Genomic DNA, 20,885 nt, shown 5'->3' on the forward strand with positions numbered 1-20,885 from the left:
GGAGGAACAGTTTCCCCAAGGGAATAAACGTGAAGTGGATAAAAAGAAGTAAGTACTTTCCAGGCATCCTGAGGTCAGGATCCACATACTATAGTTCCTTATATCCTACACAGTGCTTAAGATGTTGCCATGATCATGATACTAAAGCATATTCCGAATCACTGATACTTTTTAAACTTACTGAATGATTTTTATGCAGTTAATAATGTATTTGTGTACCACTTTTTCCCTTCTTATATTCAGCTACCTTCATTTTGTCATGATTTTGAAAAGCTATCTAATACAAACACGGTATTTCTGAAATGCATATAATAGAAGAGCCCTATAGACTGAAAAACCAGAGTCAAATCTCAGTGCTATCTTTTAGTAGCACTGTATTTTTTCCGAATTGTTTAACCCATCCATGCTTACGCTTCCACATCTATAAAGACTTACATTTATGTGGTTATTATAAAAATTAAGAAAGAATTTATATTAAAGTACAAACATCTAGACACAGTATGTGCTAAAATAGTGGTTGCTCTTAATTTTACTATTTGTTCTTCAGTATTTCTTTGGCAGTGTATTTGAGAATAGCTTGGTTGGTGAATGAAAGTTGTATGGAAACCATAATATAGATAATCTATTTGTGGTTAATTAAAAGCTGAAGCGAAATACTCTTTAAAAGCATAATTACCTATTCAGTACTGCATTACTTACCTAACTCTATAGTACCACAGAAAGCAAGTGTGAGAACTGTCCACAAATAAATTGCGTTCTTCTTCATCCTAAAAGAAAATGCAAACGGAACTGTGATATATTAACATTAAATCAAATGCAAATACGGATATAGGCATAAAAGTCACACTGGAACTAAGTTACTTATCTAAGATCAGAGGAAGAAAAATTTCAGAATAAAATTTAAATATACATTTAAATATTTATATCTTGCCATCTTTATCATTTTTATTACATTTGTCTTCCTCACTGAAATACAATTCAACTAATTTTCTCATTCAGTGGGGTAATTTTGCTCCCCAGGGACTTTTGGCAATGCCTAGAGATACTTTTGGTTGTTACAACTGAGTGTTTTCAAAAGTCAGATGTGGCCGGGCACGGTGGCTCACACCTGTAATCCCAGCACTTTGGGAGGCCAAGGCAGGTGGATCACCTGAGGTGAGAAGTTCCGACTCCAGCCTGACCAATGTAGAGAAACCCCGTCTCTATTAAAAATACAAAATTAGCCGGGTGTGGTGGTGCATGCCTGTAACCCCAGCTACTTGGGAAGCTGAGGCAGGAGAATTGCTTGAACCCAGGAGGCAGAGGTTGCAGTGAGCCAAGATTGTGCCACTGCACTCCAGCCTGGGCAACAAGAGCAAAACTCCATCTCAAAAACAACAACAACAAAAAAAACGAAACAAAAGGAAAAGGAGTCCCTTACTTCCTCATGAATTGTGTTGTAGTTTTTTTTTTTTTCTTTTTGAGACGGAGGCTGGAGTGCGATGGTGCAATCTCAGCTCACTGCAACCTCCGCCTCCCAGGTTCGCGATTCTCCTGCCTTAGCCTCCCGAGTAGCGCCTGCCACCACGCCCAGCTAATTTTTGTATTTTTAGCAGAGACAGGGTTTCACTATGTTGGCCAGGCTGGTCTTGAACTCCTGACCTCAGGTGATCCGCCCACCTCGGCCTCCCAAAGTGCTGGGATTACAGGCGTGAGCCACCATGCCCAGCATGAATTGTGTTCTTGAAACTGGCAAATACTCATAGACTCAAAGAGATAAATTCAAGTATGTTTCACTCTATAAGGATTGAAAAAGGAATTAATATTCATCTGGCCTCTCTCACATAGCTCTGTCTACTTGTGCCTTGACAATAAAGCTTTTTAATTAAAGAGAAGGCACAAGCCTCAAAGTAAAGGCAGGATTGGTGACGTGGCGTCTGTAAAACTGCAGCTTCAGGCGCGCTTGTGCGGGAACACCAGCTGTGAGGTATGTAGCCAGTATTTGTTATTAATTATTAAAACGCCAGTGTCTTAAAATGCTTTACTTTGTCTTTGCGTGTTTTTGGTAAACTAGAGAGACTCAACCTCATTCGAATTCATTTGCATTCACATGTTTTCTTCAGTTGAAGACAATGCAGTGGAGTAAAAATAAATCTGCTAGAAATTACTCTTAATCCTAGGCGTTGTCATAGGAGTGTATGACAGGAGATCCACTCATCTGAGAGTCCTGTTATCATTAAGGTGGTGGCTATGAACTTGAACATACTTACTAATAAAAAGACGAAGATAAAAATTGTATGTAATTTTATAATTTAGAATTTAACATGAGCTATATCTAAAAATGGACATTCTGAGAATAACTTTAGGACTTGTTTATAGTTACGATTAATACTATTTAAGGCCGGGCGCGGTGGCTCAAGCCTGTAATCCCAGCACTTTGGGAGGCCGAGACGGGCGGATCACGAGGTCAGGAGATCGAGACCATCCTGGTTAACACGGTGAAACCCCGTCTCTACTAAAAAATACAAAAAACTAGCCGGCCGAGGTGGCGGACGCCTGTAGTCCCAGCTACTCGGGAGGCGGAGGCAGGAGAATGGCGTGAACCCGGAAGGCGGAGCTTGCAGTGAGCTGAGATCCGGCCACTGCACTCCAGCCTGGGTGACAGCGCGAGACTCCGTCTCAAAAAAAAATAAAAAATAAAAAATAAAAAAATACTATTTAAAACAGGTTAAATTAGATTGAAAAGCTCAAAAGAAAGGCAAAATAAAATATAACAGGATAACAGGATGATTATTCAAGACTTAACAACATATGATTAATATCAACTTACTGGGCCAGTAACGATTGGTTTTATAGCATGAACACCAGGTGAGGAACAACGCAATTCTGTCCTGGGTGAGCTAGTGTTTAAAAAGATGGGAAAGAATAATTACAGGTGCATATGAGATTAATAAAATTCCCTTACCATTTTTTAAGCCTAAAAACTTCAATTGTATGCTGATAAGAGATATTTTTAAATATTTGCAATATTTTACTTCTATACTACATTCAACCTGATTTTGTCTTGCTTTTCATGTCTACTTAATGAAAGAAAATTTACATTAAATCACAGCCTTGAATCTGAATGTTCACATTGTGTGAATGAATTAAAAAATATATACATACATTGATATTCATGACATAAATCTTACCTTTTATTTAGCACAAAACAAATTTCTGGCACACTCCACTCAGTAAATAATGTTCCTTCATACTCTAACTTAATCTAAAAAAGAAAACAACAGTTCGAGCAAAAAATGTGATTCAAAATTTTCACCTCAGGGTTCAGTTGTAGGATTCAATTTTCTGGGTCCTAATTATTTAAAGAAAGAATAACTAAAATTCAATTTCCTTTAAATTGTACAAAGTAATGTGACAAAGAAAAGGTAACTTAACCCATCTGGGACACTTTAGCAGTCATTCCAAAAAACTATAAACTTTTAATTTTATTTACTTCAGCAATAATCCACTGGTCGTGTGCGGTGGCTCATGCCTGTAATCCCAGCACTTTGAGAGGCCGAGGCAGGAGGATCACCTGAAGTCATGAGTTTGAGACCAGCCTGGCCAACATGGTGAAACCCCGTTTCTACTAAAAACACAAAAATTAGCTGGGCGTGGTGGCACACGCCTGTAATCCCAGCTACTCAGGAGGCTGAGGCAGGAGAATCGCTTGAACCCAGGAGGTGGAGGTTGCAGTGAGCTGAGATTGCACCACTGCACTCCAGCCTGGGTGACAAGAGCAAAATCCCATCTCAAAAAAAAAAAAAAGAAAGAAAAAAAAGAGGCTGGGCGCGGTGGCTCAAGCCTGTAATCCCAGCACTTTGGGAGGCCGAGACGGGCGGATCACGAGGTCAGGAGATCGAGACCATCCTGGCGAACATGGTGAAACTCCGTCTCTACTAGAAAAATACAAAAAAACTAGCCGGGCGAGGTGGTGGGCGCCTGTAGTCCCAGCTACTCGGGAGGCTGAGGCAGGAGAATGGCGGGAACCCGGAGGGCGGAGCTTGCAGTGAGCTGAGATCCGGCCACTGCACTCCAGCCTGGGCGACAGAGCCAGACTCCATCTCAAAAAAAAAAAAAAAAAAAAAAAAAAGAATCTATTACGTATCTAAGAAGGGACTGACACTCTGGTAGGTTCTGGGGATTAAAAAAAAAAGACAAATGAGAAATGATCCTTCGCTTAAAAACAAGTCACTTTTAATTCTGAGATTCTATTATTTACACATAATTGACTATTAACATAACTTTCATCACCTTTTTCTTATTTCTAAAGCTACATTTTTTCCTGCCTCTCTATTCTTTCATTTAGAAGTTCGTTCTTTCTCCTCCTGAAGTATACCAATCCACTTTCTAACATTATCAGTCTTAGTTTCAGCACTATTCCTCTTCTTCCACCAGAGCTGGAACCCAATTTTACCTTCTAATATTTGTGACACAAAATTATATACACGTACACAATATATGAAGATTACTTTGGTGTTTTAACTCGGAAAATGGAGATTATAACAGGTGGTAAACCGTTTCATAGATTTGATATTATAGGATAGTGTATAAGAAGAAAAAACAGAAAAATTCATGAGAAGATAAAACATAACTTTGAAATATATTAAGCAAAATTTGATAGAATTGCTAGAAGAAATTTCAAAAGCCATAAATACAGTGGTAGATTTTTAAATACACTTTTCTCAAATTAAATAAACTTGGGGAGGGGAGGGAAACGTAGTCAAAGACTTAAAAAATATAATTAGTAAGTTTATGATATGTATGTTAAAACTATATACATTCCTAAAAAGTTTTTTCTTTTTAATTTTTTTTTTTTTTAATAGAGACAGGATCTCACTATGTTGACCAGGCTTGTCCCAAACTCGTGGCCTCAAGTAGTCCTCCTACCTCAGCCTTCCAAAGTGCTGGGATTACAGACATAAGCCACTGTACCCAGCCCCTAAAATTAAGCAATATAAAATATATACATCATTTGCAATCTCACATAGAACAACTGCCAAAACTGACCACATTTACAAGGAAAGTTTTAACCAATCTTGAAGAATTACTATCACATATACAATGCCTTTTGATATTAGTGAAATAAAATTAGAATTTCTCATAAAGTTAGCCAGAAAAAAAATCCTAAGATATTTGGAGTCTTTAAAAAAACAAACAAAAAAACTCTACTTCTAAATCATTCATAAGCAAAATCATAAAGTATAAAATGTTTATGAATAAACAGTAAAAGCATTTAATATTTATAAAAATCTGTGGTATGGCCAGGCGTGGTGGCTCACGCCTATAATCCCAGCACTTTGGGAGGCTGAGGCAGGCGGATCACGAGGTCAGGAGATCGAGACCATCCTGGCAAACATGGTGAAACCCCGTCTCTACTAAAAATACAAAAATTAGCTGGGTGTGGTGGCATGCGCCTGTAATCCCAGCTACTCAGGAGGTTGAGGCAGGAGAATCGCTTCAACCAGGGAGTTGGAGATTGCAGTGAGCTGAGATCACACCACTGTACTCCACCCTGGCAACAGAGCGAGACTCCTTCTCAAAAAACAAACAAACAAAACAAACAAACAAACAAAAATTGTGGCCAGGTGCAGTGGCTCATGCCTGTAATCCCAGCACTTTGGGAGGCCAAGGCAGGTAGATCACTTGAGGCCAGGAGTTCCAGACCAGCCTGGCCAACATGGCAAAACCCTGTCTCTACTAAAAATACAAAAATTGGCCAGGCGTGGTGGCACATGCCTGTAATCTTATCTACTCAGGAGGCTGAGGCAGAAGAATTGCTTGAACCCGGGAGGAGGAGGCTGCAGTGAGCCGAGATCGCACCACTGCACTCCAGCCTGGGTGACAGAATGAGATGGAAAAAAAAAAAAAAAAAAAAAGAAGGCTCTAGATAAGATAATTTGAAAGTGAATAAACTCTGTTTTCAGTGTAAGATGATAATAAAAGGACAATAGAGAAAATCCCCCCAAATAAAAGGAAGGATATAAGTAGAAATTTATAAAAGAAAACAAATGAAAGAGCATTGGGAAGGGGCTTTGGGGATGTAGTGTTTAAAATTTATTTAAATTTCCTAATAAACACAGAAAGAACAATTAGGATAGTCCCCAAAAACACTGGACAACAATACAGCAACCAATAGTAAAACTCACTTAAGCCCAGGAGTTTAAGACCAGCCGGGGCGACATAGGGAGACAACTCTCTATAAGAAATTTAAAAATTAGCTGGGTGTGGTGGCACACACCTGTAGTCCCAGCTACTGGGGAGGCTGAGGTGGGAGGATCACTTGAGTCCAGGCGTTAAAGGCTGCACTAAGCTGTGATTGCATCACTTCACTCTAGCCTGGATGACAGAGCAAGACCAAGGCCCTGTCTCCAAAAAAAAAAAAAAAAAGAAGATGAAGAAGAAGAAGAAAACAAAGAAGCAATTAAAAAATGATTAAGTGATTTAAGAGTAAGCAACAAATACGAAAGATAGGCACAGAAAATCCAATATACATTGGATGCATCTGTACATCCAGATACATGGGGGACTATAAAATCCAATACAGTATCTGGAGATCCTGAAGAAGAAAACCAAAATATTTGGAACACAGCAATAACAGGAACTATAATTAAAGGACGATAATCTTCTTATAATAATATTCTATAATTAAAGAATAATACACGAAATTGAAAAACTGAAATGAACATAGAATAAGATCATTGAAAGTAGAATAAGATCATTGACTAAAAAATACGCAAGAGAATGAAAAAAGAAAGTAGAATAAGATCATTGCCTGGTTGTTAAGCAGTAAGCTGAGTGCGGTGGCTCACACCTGTAATCCCAGCACTTTGGAAACCGAGGCGGGCAGATCACGAGATCACGAATTTGAGACCACCCTGGCCAACATGGTGAAACCCTGTCTTTACTAAAAATACAAAAAAAATAGCTGGGCTTGGTGGTGGACACCTGTAATCCCAGCTACTCAGGAGGCTGAGGCAAGAGAATTGCTTGAACCTGGGAGTCGGAGGTTGCAGTGAGCCGAGATCATGCCATTGCACTCCAGTCCGGGCGATAGGGTGGGACTCCATCTCAAAAAAACAAAAAAGCAAAACATACAAACAAACAAAAAAAAAAAGCAAAAAAAGAAAGAAACCAGGCAGTAAAAGAGTAAATAAAAGAGCAGGGCACCAAAGATGTTCAAAAGGTATAAGCACAAAGGCAACCACTAAAACAAAGATACGAACCTTTCTAAATATAGAAAGACAATTTTTTTAAAGAAAAGAATCCAGAAGAGAAAGAAACAGTAAATATAACACACCTAAGATAAACTAATATGAGAACTGAGACCAAAGACATGTTATATAATTAAATGTGAATGGGCTTAACTCACACAGCAAGACCCAATGCATGCTGTTCGAAAGAAATACCAGAAGAAAACGGTGACCCAGAAAGACTAAAGTAATGAGAGAAAACCTCGGTGACTTTGGGTTTGCCACCAACTTCTTAGATATGCCCCAAAAAGCAAAAATCAAAAAAAAAGTTTGATAAATTGGACTTCATTAAAATTAAAACTTCTGCTCTGTAAAAGACACTGTAAAGAGAATGAAAAGACAAGCAACAGACTGGGAAACAATATTTGCAAAGTTACTCATATCTGATAAAAGATTGGTATCCAGAATACACAAAAAAACTCTTAAAACTCCACAATAAGAAAATGAAAACCCATCTTTAAAAATGGGCAAAAGATCTGAACAGGCACCTCACCAAAGATCATATACAGGTGACAAAGAGAGGAAACAAGAGGTGCTGGAGAGGATGTGGAGAAACAGGAACACTTTTACACTGTTGGTGGGACTGTAAACTAGTTCAACCATTGTGGGAGACAGTGTGGCGATTCCTCAAGGATCTAGAACTAGAAATACCATTTGACCCAGCCATCCCATTACTGGGGATATACCCAAAGGATTATAAATCATGCTGCTATAAAGACACGTGCACATATATGTTTATTGCGGCACTATTCACAATAGCAAAGACTTGGAATCAACCCAAATGTCCATCAATGACAAACTGGATTAAGAAAATGTGGCACATATACACCATGGAATACTATGTAGCCATAAAAAAGGATGAGTTCATGTCCTTTGTAGGGACGTGGATGCAGCTGGAAACCATCATTCTCAGCAAACTATCGCAAGAACAGAAAACCAAACACCGCATGTTCTCACTCATAGGTGGTAATTGAACAATGAGAACACCTGGACACAGGAAGGGGAACATCACACACTGGGGTCTGTCATGGGGTCGGGGGGGGAGGGGGGATAGCATAAGGAGATATATTTAAGGTAAATGACGAGTTAATGGGTGCAGCACACCAACATGGCACATGTATACATATGTAACAAACCTGCACATTGTGCACATGTACCCTAGAACTTAAAGTATAATAAAAAAAAAAAAAAAGAAAAGGAAAGAAAAGAAAGAGAAAAAAAAGAGAAAGAAAAGACTCTCCATATCGTATGTCATCAGGGAACAGCAAATTAAAGCAACGAGATACCACAACACACCTATTAGAATTGCAAAAATCCAAAACACTAACAACGCCAAATGCTGGTGAAGACGTGGAGCAACGGCACTGCCATTCATGGCTGGTGACAGTGTAAAATCGTACGGCCATCTTGGAGGACAGTTTGGCAATTTCTTACAAAACTACACATACTCCTACCATATATCTAGCAATTGCACTTTTCGGTATTTACCCAAATGAGGTCCACATGAAAACCTGCACACGAATGTTTGCAGCAGCTTTATGTATAATTGCCCAAACTGGGAAGCAACTGGGATATTTTTCACTAGGTGAATGGATAAACTATGGTAGATCCAGACAATAGAGTATTACTCAGTGCTGAAATGAAACGAGCTATCAAGCCATGAAAAGGCATGGAGGAAACTTAAATGTGTATTGTTAAGTGAAAGAAGCCAATCTGAAAAGGTTACATACTGTTTGATTCCCACTAAATGACATTCTGGAAATGGCAAAACTACAGAGACAGTTAAAAGACGTAAGGGGCTAGGGAGAGGGAGGACTGAAAAAGGCAGAGCAGAGAGAATTTTTAGGGCAGTGAAACTACTCTGTGTGATACTATAATGGTAGAAATACGTCATTAAACATTTGTCCAAGCTCACAGAATGTACAACACAAAGAGCGGACACTAATGTAAATTACAGATTCTAGTTACTAATGATGTATCAATATTGGCTCATCAATTTTAAGAAACGAAGGACACCAATGCAAGATGTTAGTAATAGGGCAAAATGGGGAGGTTTTATGGGCTCTTTCTATACTGTTTGCCCATTTTTCTATGAACCTAAAACTGCTCTAAAAAATAAAGTCTGTTAACTCTTACAAAATTTTTTTAAAAGCCATGGGCAAAAGTATACCAGAAAAATGGTCCTGTCCAAAAAAAAACCCAAAAAACAAAAACCACAACATAAAAGCAGGAATTGTGACTCTGATATTAGATAAGGTAGAATTCAAGCCAAAACGTATTCAAGATGCAGAACAATGAGAACTCTCCTCTGCTGCTGGTGGGAATGCAAATGGTGCACCTACTTCAGACAACAGTCGTGGGCCAGGTGCAGTGGCTCATGCCTGTAATCCCGGCACTTTCAGAGGCTGAGATGGGAGGACTACTTGAGCTCAGGAGTTTGAGACCAGCCAGGGCAACACAGCAAGACCTTGTCTCTAATAAAATAAAATTAGCTGGGTGTGGTGGTGCATGCCTGCAGTCCCAGCTACTCAGGAGGCTGAGGTGGAAGGATCGCTTAAGTCCAGGAATTCGAGGTTGCAGAGAGCCATGATCGTGCCACACACACTACCCTAGGCAACAGAGTAAGAGTCTGTCTCAGAAAAGAAAAAGAAGAAAACTGTTGTGTCGTTTCTTATTTGCTGTAAACATATCACTGCCTTCTAACACAGTAATCCCATTCCTAGGTATTTAACCAAAATAAAAATATATGTCCCCACATATGTACATGAATGTCCACAGCAGTTTCATCTGAAATAGCTCTAAGTTGGAAATAACCCAAATGGCCATCAACAAGAGAATGGACAAATGGTGGCATAAGAAAGCAAAGGAATACTCAGCAATAAAAAGGAATGAAGTTCGTATATATGCAACATTATGGATGAATCTGAAAGCACTAAGTCAAGTGAAAGAAAACTGACCCCAAAAGGCTATATACAGTATGGTTTCATTTCTATGACTATCTAGAATATGCAAAACTATAGGATCAGGAAATAGATTTGTGGCTGCCAATGGCTAAGATGGGGAAGGTCAAGCATGACTGCAAAGGTGTGATGAAACTTTCTGGGGTGATGTCAATGTTCTAGATCTTCATTACTACAGTGATAATGCAACTGTATGCATTGCCAAGGCTCATCTAGTGTGATGAATATGCTTAAAAGGAGTAAATTTCCTTGTATGTAATTACCTCAACTAATTTGCCTTTTACAAAAGAAACTAAAGAAATATATAATCATAATATATAAACCTTATCTGGATCTTGATTTACATAAACAAACAGAAAATGACATTTATATGACAATTGGTCATTTGAATACTGACTAGATATTTGATGACACGAAGGAATGATTATTAATTTTTAGGTGTGCTAATTAGTATTGTGGTTATGGTTTTTTAAACAACTTTGAGATATAATTCATGCCATACAATTCACTCATTTAAAGTGTACAATTCAATGGTTTTTAGTATCTTCATATAGTTCTGCAACTATTACTGTAATCAATTTTAGAACATATTCAACACTCCACAAAAGAACTGCCACACTCCTCGGAGGTTACCACCCTAGCCCTGTCTCCCAGCCCTAGGCAGGCACCAACTTACTTTCTGTCTCTACACACTTGCCTATTCTGGACATTTCATGTGAATGAAATCATACACGTGGTCCTTTGTGAAACGTTTCTTGCACTTAGCGTAATGTTTGCAAGGCTTATCTATGTTGTAGCACATAAAAGTACTTCATTCATTTTTATTGACAAGTAATGTCCCATTATATACATGTACTACATTTTATTTATCCTTTCATTAGCTGTTGAACATTTGCATTGTTTGCACTTGGGGGCTATTATGAATAATGCTTCTATGAACATTCATGTGCTAGTTTTTGTGCGGACATTATGTTTTCGCTTCTCTTGGATGTAAAACTGGAAGTGCAATCTGCAGAACACGTTGGTAACACTATGTTTAACTGTTTGAAGAGCCACCAGGCTGTTTTCTAAAGTGCCTGCACCATTTGACATTTGTCCGCAATGTAAGAGTTCCCATTTCTCCACATCCCCACAAACACTTGTTATTATCTGTCTTTTTGATTACAGACATCTGAGCGGGTGAAGTGGTATCTTACTATTTGATTTCCATTTCCCTGATGGGGATGTGCTTACTGGCCATTTGGATATCTTCTTTGGAGAAATGACAATTCAGATCTTTTGCCCATTTAAAAAACTGGGTTGTATTTTTATTACCAAATTATATCAATAGTAGTTCTTTATACATCTAAAAACAAGTCCGTAATAAGATATATGATTCACAAAATTTCTCTCCTATCCTATGAATTGTCTTCACTTTCTTGATGATGTCCTTAGAAGCACAAAAGATTTTAATTTTAATGATGTCCAATTTATCTATTTTTTCTTTTGTGGCTTGTGCTTTTGAGAAACCATCACCTAATCCAAGGTCATGGATTCTCCCTTATGTTTTCTTCTATAAGTTTTACAGTTTTAGCTCTTATATTTAGGTGTTTGATCCATTCAGAGTTACAGTTTTGGATGTGGTCTGAGGTGGGGTCCACATTTATTTTTTTCATGTAGATATCTAGTTGTTTCAGTATGATTCTTTTTCCATTCAATTCTCTTGGTATCATTATCAAAAGTCAACTGACTGTAAATGGGAGGTTTCATTTCTGAACTCTCAATTCTATCGTATTGACGTATATTCCTATCCTATGTCAGTACCAAACTGTCTCAATTACTGCAGCTTTGTAGTAAGCTTAGTATTCAAACGACCAATTGTATAAATGTCAAGAACTGTGAGTCCTTCCACTTTTTCTGTTTCAAGACTGTTTTGTCTATTCTGGTGCTCCTGAATTTCCATTTACAATTTCCTATGAATTGCCATACGAAATTGTTAAAATAATTTATTAGTTCTAATAGTTTTTTTGTTACATTCCTTGGGCTTTCTATATAGAAGATCATGTCATCTGCAAATAGAAATAGTTTATCTTTCCCTTTCCAAAGTGGGTGCCTTTTAGTTCATTTTCTTGCATTATTGCCCTGGCTGTGGTCATTTTTAAAAAGAGTCTTATCATTTAAAGGTACACACTGAAACATTTATGGATGAAAGGATATGTCTGGAATAGTTTCAAAATAATTCAGGAGGGAAAAAAGTGGGTGATAAAGTCAATGAAACAAGAATGGCCATAAGCTGTAATACTGGAGCTGAGTAACGGATATATAAGGACTTAATCTCCATACTTTTATGTATGTCTAAATTATGCTAATTTCTATATTTTATGTATATTTAAATGTTTCACTTATAAAAGTTTCAAAGATGTAAGTTCAAAACACAAAACAAATTCTGTGGAAACTGCCAAGCTTACATATAAACCTTCCCAATGATTAACTTAAATGTAGTCAAGTGCCTGCAGAAAGTTCCCACAATACTTACCAACTTCATGTTTAAGTGATTCGGTATTATTTAAACAGAAAACTGATACACTGTTTCAATTTACACAGAGTGGAGAAGGATTTTTTAGACATGCTTTTCATCAAGAAGAGTCATGGAAAACCTCTGAAGTCTTCTGTACATTCAATATTTCCTTTCTCTCTCTCTCTCTTTTAGAGACAGAGTCTCATTGTGTCACCCAGGCTGGAGTGCAGTGGCATGATCATAGCTCACTGCAGCCTCTCCCTGCCAGGCTCAAGCAATCCTCCCACCTCAGCCTCCTGAGTAGCTGGGACTATAGGCATGCACCACCATGCCCTGCTATTTTATTATTATTATTTGTAGAGATGGGGTCTCACCATGTTGCCCAGGCTAGTCTCAAACTCCTGGGCTCGAGCAATCCACCTGCCTTGGCCTCCCAAAATGCTGGGATTTCAGGCATGAGCCACAACATCAGGCCCCTTCCCTTCTCTTAATATCACTTTCAAGCAAGCTGCAATATCATTGGTTTTGTAATATTACTCACTTGCCCTTTATCTACCTTTTTTGCTGATAATCAAACTCCAGGGTCCAATTTGCATTTCTAAAATGACATAACTGTTTTGGCGGTCATTTATGAATTAAAGATGGACCATTTCTGCCAAAAATAATAAAGAAAAATCGAGATTAAAAAGGTGATTCTTAAAAAGACCAATAAGGCCAGGCGTGGTGGCTCACGCCTGCAATCCCAGCACTTTGGGAGGCCAAGGTGGGTGGATCACGAGATCAGGAAATCGGGACCATCCTGGCTAACGTGGTGAAACCCTGTCTTTACTAAAAATACAAAAAATTAGCGGGGCGTGGTGGCACACACCTGTAGTCCCAGCTTCTCGGGAGGCTGAGGCAGAAGAATCACTTGAACCCGGGAGGCAGAGGTTGCAGTGAGCCGAGATCGTGCACTGCACTCCAGCCTGGGTGACAGAGCGAGACTTTGTCTCAAAGAAAAAAAAAAAAAGAAAAAACAATAAAATGGTCCAACACATGGCAAAACTGTCCAAGAAAGGAAGATCAAGTGTGCAAATAAATTCTATTAGAGACATAAAATAGCTACAAACAGAGATTGAAATGGTAAGCAAAGATTCTAAACAAATGAATAGCAATAAATTTGAAAGCAAAGTGGTAAAAGCAAATATATATTACACAGATTCCTCTTGCCTGGTTTTGAATATTACAAAGTTTATACAGCATGTGTTCTTTTCTGTATGGCTACTTTCACACACTATAGTGAGATTCGTCCATATTGTTCTGTGTCAACACGTGGACACAGTGCACTCATTTCCACTGCCGTGTGGTACCTCACTATGTGAATACACAGAAACGCATTTATTCCTCTATACTACTGATTGACATGCTTCTGGGTTGTTTCTAGTCTGGAGTGATTGGGAATAATGCTGTTGTAACCACTCCTATATAGGTCTTCTGGTGCTGGATGTATACCTAGGAGTCAAACTAGTGTGTCACAGGATACGTATCTATTCAACAGTATTGGATAATAGAAAACAGGTTTTCAAAGTGGTTATACCAACCTGCATTCCTTCTAGTAGTGTATTAGAGTTCCTATTGCTTTACATTCTGACCACCCCTTGTTATCTTCAGTCTTTTTAATTTTAGGCATTCTGATTGGTTTGTAATTACATCTCCCTGTAATTTTAATTCACATTTCACGAATTTTTCATAAGTTTACTGGTCATTTGTATATCCTTTTTTGTGAAATATCCCCTCAGGTCTTTTCAACCTTTCTTTTTTATACTTTAGAAAATTTTAAACAACATTGTAATGATGTGCTTCTTAAAGACGTGGTAGAATTCCCATATGAAACCATCTGGGCCTGGTTCAAATTATAAATATTTATTTTTTTATAAAAGGAGTACAACACTGATAGAAAACACAACAGAAACTGTTAAATTATTTAGTAAAAATTAACTAAAGACTCCTGATTCTAATTTACGGGTGACACCATACAGTGCTAGGAATTCATTTTTGTGTATTGTGTTCTCAGCCACGATAATTTACTCCTACGTAATTCTAGGCTATCCCTGGATTGCAGGAGCTGGAAACCAGGAAACCCTCCTCAAGGGTTCTGAATGATATTTACATTCTGAAAATCAGATGTGGACTGGAACTTGTGAAAAAGAGGAAGTCATTTGTCTTCCTCAAGCAGTGGTACCAAAAGTCCAGGTTTCAAAGATAAAAGTGGTTTTGGGGAACGCCTCTATCCTATATTTCTATTAAGCACCATCCCCCACTAGGTACTGGGAGAGATTTGTAGCATGGACACAAATTTCCTCCGGGTACTGATCTCTGGTGGCAACAGCAATTTTTTGACTATTGATAAACCAAAAAATTAGTGGGGGTTTCTAAGACCCTTGCTTTCCTAGCCCTCCCAACAGTTTGGTGAGCACCTAATTTCCTTTAACAAATAAATTTCTGCTTGAAATCTAGAGTGGTTTCTGCTGAAATCTAGAGTGGTCCTCTGACCCCTGACTGCCACATGCTCCCTTAAAGGCAAGGATAATATGACAACTATTTAACAAGTTGTACAGCACAGGCACTGACAGTTCCAAGCGAATACCAGGCAGCATGCTATCCAAGTGTGTACTGGCTGGATTCTGCCTGCCTTAGACAGCATCTGGAAATATGGAAGAGTGTCTTAGGTTACAGAATCCCTGAGGATTGTCACTGTCACTTAGTGTTTGGGAACCAAGGAAGCAAGATGTTCTGCAAAGGATAGTTCCTCACAATGAAAACTTTTCCTGCTCAAAATTTCAGTGGTATCCCCACTGAGATACACTTCTGTGGAGCAAACTCATGTATGAATATTGATAAAAGAATCTCATATAAAATAGTAACAATAGTCCCTGAAAGCATATTGAAATACTACATTGATACTGTGTGGGGTTTTTCCAAAATCCAAGGATGATACAATATAAGTGAATACATTAATATGATTCACTATGATAACAAGTCTAAGGAGAAAACTCATAAAACTTTTTTCTGTAGACTGTGAAAAGGCATTCCACAATTCACTATAAATATCACTTATAGTGACTATTTTTACCATATTCAATAAATTAGGAACCAATGAATACTTTGTTAATTTAATGAAATGTATCTCTCTCTGCCCAAAAGGGAGCATCTGTTTAATTGGGAGACATTAGAAAAAATCTACTAAAGTTAGGAAGAAGATAATGAGATCAACTCTGGAGGGCTACATCATTCTTCATGAATTGGAAGATTCAATATCATAATGATACCAGTTACTATGAAAACAGTGTCAGTTCTCCCCAAGTGCAATTCCAGTCAAAATCTAAGCAGATTTTTGTTTGTGAAAATTAACACTTTTTTGAGACTCTGTCTCAAAAACAAACAAACAAAAAAAATAGAGCCCCCAAAAGTTTAAATCATAAGACAAAGGAGGAGAGATACTTGGCTCATCAAAATTTAGCTTTTTTTTCCAGTAAAGTATCCATAAACAAAGTTAACAGAAACTTGAAAGAGATAACTGAATCTTTGAAACCAACATTTGATTAACTTTTAGAATACAATGTAGCTAGCACTGTGTTAATCAGAAAAGGCAGAAAACTAAATAAAAAATGGGCAAAGGGTATGAACAGGTAATAGAAGGAGAAGCCTGCATAATACGCAAAGAGATGCTCAAAATCACCAGTCATCAAAGAATTGAAAGTAACAACGGCAATAGCTATCACTGGATAATAATGAGATTGGGAAAAAATAGGAAATTTAATAATATCAAATTTTGGTGAAGATGTACATTGAGTGAGAACATAAATTGTAACTGCCATTCTGGAAACAATCTTGCAGAACTTCCTTAAATTAAGTGTATTTCCCATGGCCAGGCAACTCTATTTGGCTACATATAGCAGGTAAATGATTGCACAGATATACAGATGCATAAAAGGACTTGTAGAGAGGACACTCATTACAGTATTGTTTGTGATGGCAGGAAGCTGTATGTCCAGCAATAGGGGTATATAAAATATAATTGATTTACACTAGTAATTAGGCAGCAATAAGAAGAAATGAAGTAGAAAGTATTGAATAAAAAAAGTAATATAGAGAATGAGGTCTATAGTTTGTGTGACCAAACATCCTGATTTGTCTAGACAGTTCCAGTTTATACCTGTTGTATAATTATTAATAGCACTCCCATTCTCAAGAGGTTAGGAAGTATACTGAATGGTTATCCTACCTATATAATAACACCACATTGTGAATAGTAAATCACAAAAACACTCAAAACAACACTATTTTTGCTACATGCAAATTTAAGGACATGGATTAAGGAGGGGACCTGTGTTAGGGTAATACACGGGATGAAAGAAATGAAATGGAAGAGCGACAATGACTGTAAAACTCAATATGATTAACTCTGCTCTCTGCTTTAAAGTTCAAAAAATTTAATACTTAACTATAATTTATTAAAAATTCAACACTTACAGTACTTCTGGTACTAAAAATGCGATAGTTTGGGCTGTTACTGGAATACCTGTGGAGGAAGAGGCCAAGTATGAATATTAAAACTAACTTATTCTTCAAATATGAGGATTCTCTACATGGTCAGGGCATAGCTGGGTTGCCAGGAGCTTCACCCTTCTGCCTAATTCCCTTCCTGGACAGCAACTCAGGGCTGAAATTGGGGCTATCAGTGACCTCTACCCACATCTCTGGATGTGTTAGGGTTTGCTCAGTATCTGAAGACAGTAAAACAAGATGAGAAGTTAATACTCTTTACCTGTTTTTTTTTTTGGTAGGATGAAAACTCTTGAAGAACATGGGCTGTAACTCTTTCACTTACAAAGAGTTAAAATAAGAATAAAGATTGGAATTTCAAAACCCAGTATTTCTTTCTTTCTTTTTTTTTTTTTTTGAGACAGGGTCTGTCTCTGGAGTACAGTGCAGCACTTTTGGCTTACTGCAGCCTTGACCTCCCAGGCTCAAGTGATCCTCTCACCTCAGTCTCCCGAATAGCTGGGACTACAGGTGCATGCCACCACGCCCAGCTAATTGTTTTATTTTTGGGGTAGAGACAGGGTTTTGTCATGTTGCTGCAATGGAGGGTTCTTAACTCCTGTCTAACGCAGGATTATCAGATTCGTCTAACGCAGCCCTGTCCAATATAATTCAAGCCACCTCCTATTAATTAAAAATGTTCAAGTAGCTACTTTAAAAGCACAAGAAGAAATGGGTGAAATCAATTTTAATAATTTTTAGCTTTTAATTAATTAAAACTAAACAAACTAAAACTAAACTTAAAATTAAACTTAAAATTAATAATATTAAGTTTTATTCAACACGTAATCAGTATAAAACGATTATTAGAGAGATATTTTACATTCCTTTTTCATACTAAGTCTTTGAAATCCAGTGTGTACATTACACTTACAACACATCTCAATTTGGGTTATATTTCAAGTGCTCAAAAGGCACATGTAGCTGGTGACTATCATAAATCATCACCCTACAATTCCTTCAGCTTCCATTTGCTTCAAGAATCTATTCCATGTCTATATTGCATACCTAATTGCAATTGGAATTGCTCCATCCCTAAAGTTTTAAATCAGAGGCCTTTTTTCTGTATGTAGAGGAAGAGTTGCTAGGATTATGCAATTCCCTTATCAGAATTATACAAGCCTTAATAGCACTCTGAATTCTTATTTTTAACAGAAATCAGTCACCTTTATAATGAAACACATTTTCTGTATATACAGATCGAATAAAAAAAAGTTCATGTATTTTACATATACCTATAAATAAAACCGAAATCTATCGTCATTGAAGGCTTTTTTTGAAGTGTGAACCACCTCACACTTCTTATGACTCTAAGATCCCTTTCATTACAGAGAGAAAAATACAAGTGGCAAATTTTGTACTTTAATTTACAAAGTTAAATTATGTAATTTAATAAGATCTGGTAGTGAAAGGATGAAATGACCTTTCCTGGCAGGCCTTTTCTCCTCACCTGCTCCCTCAACAGCTGCTTCTCACTCCTACTGGGGCTGAGGACAGGCTAGGGAGAGAACAGTCCTTCAAAGAGTCACGTTTAATTTATTAATTTAGTCCCAGATAACAATGACAATGCCTTTTCATCCTTGCTTTATCATGTCTAATATTTAATGTATTCTTGTTGGAAACGGATCTAAGAGGCCCAAAGGTATGTGGGGTGTGCAGATAGACACGTGCTATTTTTTAATGAAAAGGGCACTGTCATCTCACTCTTGGACCACAATGATCCTCTCCTCTGGCAAAAGAAGGGTGCACAAGGGGAGAGGAATGTAAGTATTCACAGGGGCTGGGGTGTGATGGCTCATGGCTCACAGCTCATGGCCTGTAATTACAGCACTTTTGGAGGCCCAGGCAGGAGGATCCCTTAAGGCCACGAGTTCAAGACCAGTCTGGGCAATATTGTGAGACCCTGTCTCTGCCAATTTTTTTTTTTTTTTTTTTTTTTTTTAAATTTAGCCAAGCGTGGTGGCGCGTGCCTGTGGTCCCAGCTATTCAGGAGGCCGAGGTGGGAGGAGCGCTTGGGCCCAGGAGTTTCAGGCTACAGGGAGCTATGATGGCGCCACTGCATTGCAGCCTGGGCAACGGAGCAAGAGGCCGTCTCTAAAACAGACAACCGCCGCCCTAAAAAACAAAAAAGTAAGATTTCACTGGGACTCAGATGTTCTGAGGACAGCATGAAGGTACTGCGACCTTACTGCAGGAACTGGATCAGCAAAGTGCAAACAGCGGCCCCTCTCGCTCATGGAAAACTCTCGGGTGGGAGCGGCGGGACACTGGTGCCGGTGTTGGGGAGTCGGGAGACGAGGCAGTGGTCGGCCAGGGCCAGCGGTCCCGGGGCGCATGGGGTGGGGAGCGGGACCCTCCCGCCCGCCCTGCGGGGGGTAATCCCCGCCCAGTCGCTCGCCTGCGACTGGCGTCTCTCTACCTCCAAACGGCCAAGCCACAGCAGCTCAGCCACGACAGCAGCACGGCCACTTCCCGGGCTGACATGGCGCCTGCTCCGCCGCCGCCCAACCGCCTCGGCCACTCCGGTCCAGGCCTCGCGCATTCCCGGGTGACGACGGCCAGGCGGGCGGCAGGAGGCGCTTGGGTCCCGGCGCGGCTGGACAGGGCGGGCCGGGCCTGAGGACCAGCGAGGGAGAAGTGTGCGCGTGCGCGCCGCTGCCTGCGCTCCCTGGAGGCCTGAAAGTAGCTGGAATGCGAACCTGCACACCGGATTTTAGGAAAGGCAGAACCAGGCTTTCCAGCAGTGAGATAGCAAAAACACTTCGAAAAATCCGAGTTGCCAATTAAAAAAAAAAAAAAAAAGAAAGAAAGAAAGAAGGAAGGAAGCAGGGAAGGAAGAAAGAAAGAGAAGAAAAAGAAAAATCCCAGTTGCCTGAATGAATGTGAAACTTTTAAGGTAGTGTGTGTTTTAGCCCACATCTTCATGTGACTGTGTATGGACACTGCAATAGCAAATACATATCTGGCAGTGCTTTCCAGGGAGCAGGCACGTTATAAGTGATGGTCGTTGTTGTTGTTGTTGTTGTGGTTTTGAGACGGAGTCTCGCTCTGTCGCCCAGGCGGGAGTGCAGTAGCCGGATCTCAGCTCACTGCAAGCTCCGCCTCCCGGGTTCCCGCCATTCTCCTGCCTCAGCCTCCGGAGTAGATGGGACTACAAGCACCCGCCACCTCGCCAGGCTCATTTTTTTTTTTTTGTATTTTTTTTTAGTAGAGACAGGGTTTCACCGTGTTCGCCATGATGGTCTCGATCTCCTGACCTCGTGATCCGCCCCTCTCGGCCTTGTTGTTTTTGAGACAGAGTCACCCTCTGTCACCTAGGCTGGAGTGCAGTGGCTCCATCTGGCTCGCCTCACTGCAACCTCCGCCTCCCGCGTTCAAGCGATTCTCCTGCTTCAGCCTCAGGAGTAGCTGGGATTACAGGCATGTGCCACAGGGCCCGGCTAATTTTTGTATTTTTAGTACTGAGGAGGTTTCCCCATGTTGCCCAGGCTGGTCTCGAACTCCTGGCCTCATGTGATCCACCTGCCTCAGCCTCCCAAAGTGCTGGGATTACAGGTGTGAGCCACCAGACCT

The 20,885-nt window shown here is 39.3% G+C and overlaps 1 protein-coding gene across 7 annotated transcripts in view; it reads right to left on the bottom strand.

Moving 5' to 3' along the window:
* The window catches only part of CATSPERE (catsper channel auxiliary subunit epsilon), a 176,470-nt gene extending 156,556 nt beyond the window's left edge, over positions 1–19,914 (bottom strand). For 4 of the 7 annotated variants that reach the window (XM_074034338.1, XM_045391001.2, XM_005539623.4 and 1 more), the window contains exons 1-5: positions 19,732–19,914; positions 17,241–17,289; positions 3,171–3,244; positions 2,810–2,879; positions 700–767 (exon numbers count right to left, since the gene is read on the bottom strand). Coding sequence is in view for 3 of the 7 variants with exons in the window: in XM_045391001.2 (XP_045246936.2) it covers positions 700–767; positions 2,810–2,879; positions 3,171–3,244; positions 17,241–17,289; positions 19,732–19,796 (326 nt within the window). In the remaining 4 variants the exon portion in view is untranslated. Of the gene's footprint in view, positions 1–699; positions 768–2,809; positions 2,880–3,170; positions 3,245–17,240; positions 17,290–19,731 lie in introns of those variants that run through there. The other 3 variants (XM_074034382.1, XM_065540899.2, XM_074034286.1) reach the window with 3 other exon arrangements.
* Positions 19,915–20,885: the final 971 nt, after the last annotated feature.

Source organism: Macaca fascicularis, chromosome 1 (genome assembly GCF_037993035.2).
Source record: "Macaca fascicularis isolate 582-1 chromosome 1, T2T-MFA8v1.1".
Lineage (NCBI taxonomy): Eukaryota > Metazoa > Chordata > Mammalia > Primates > Cercopithecidae > Macaca > Macaca fascicularis.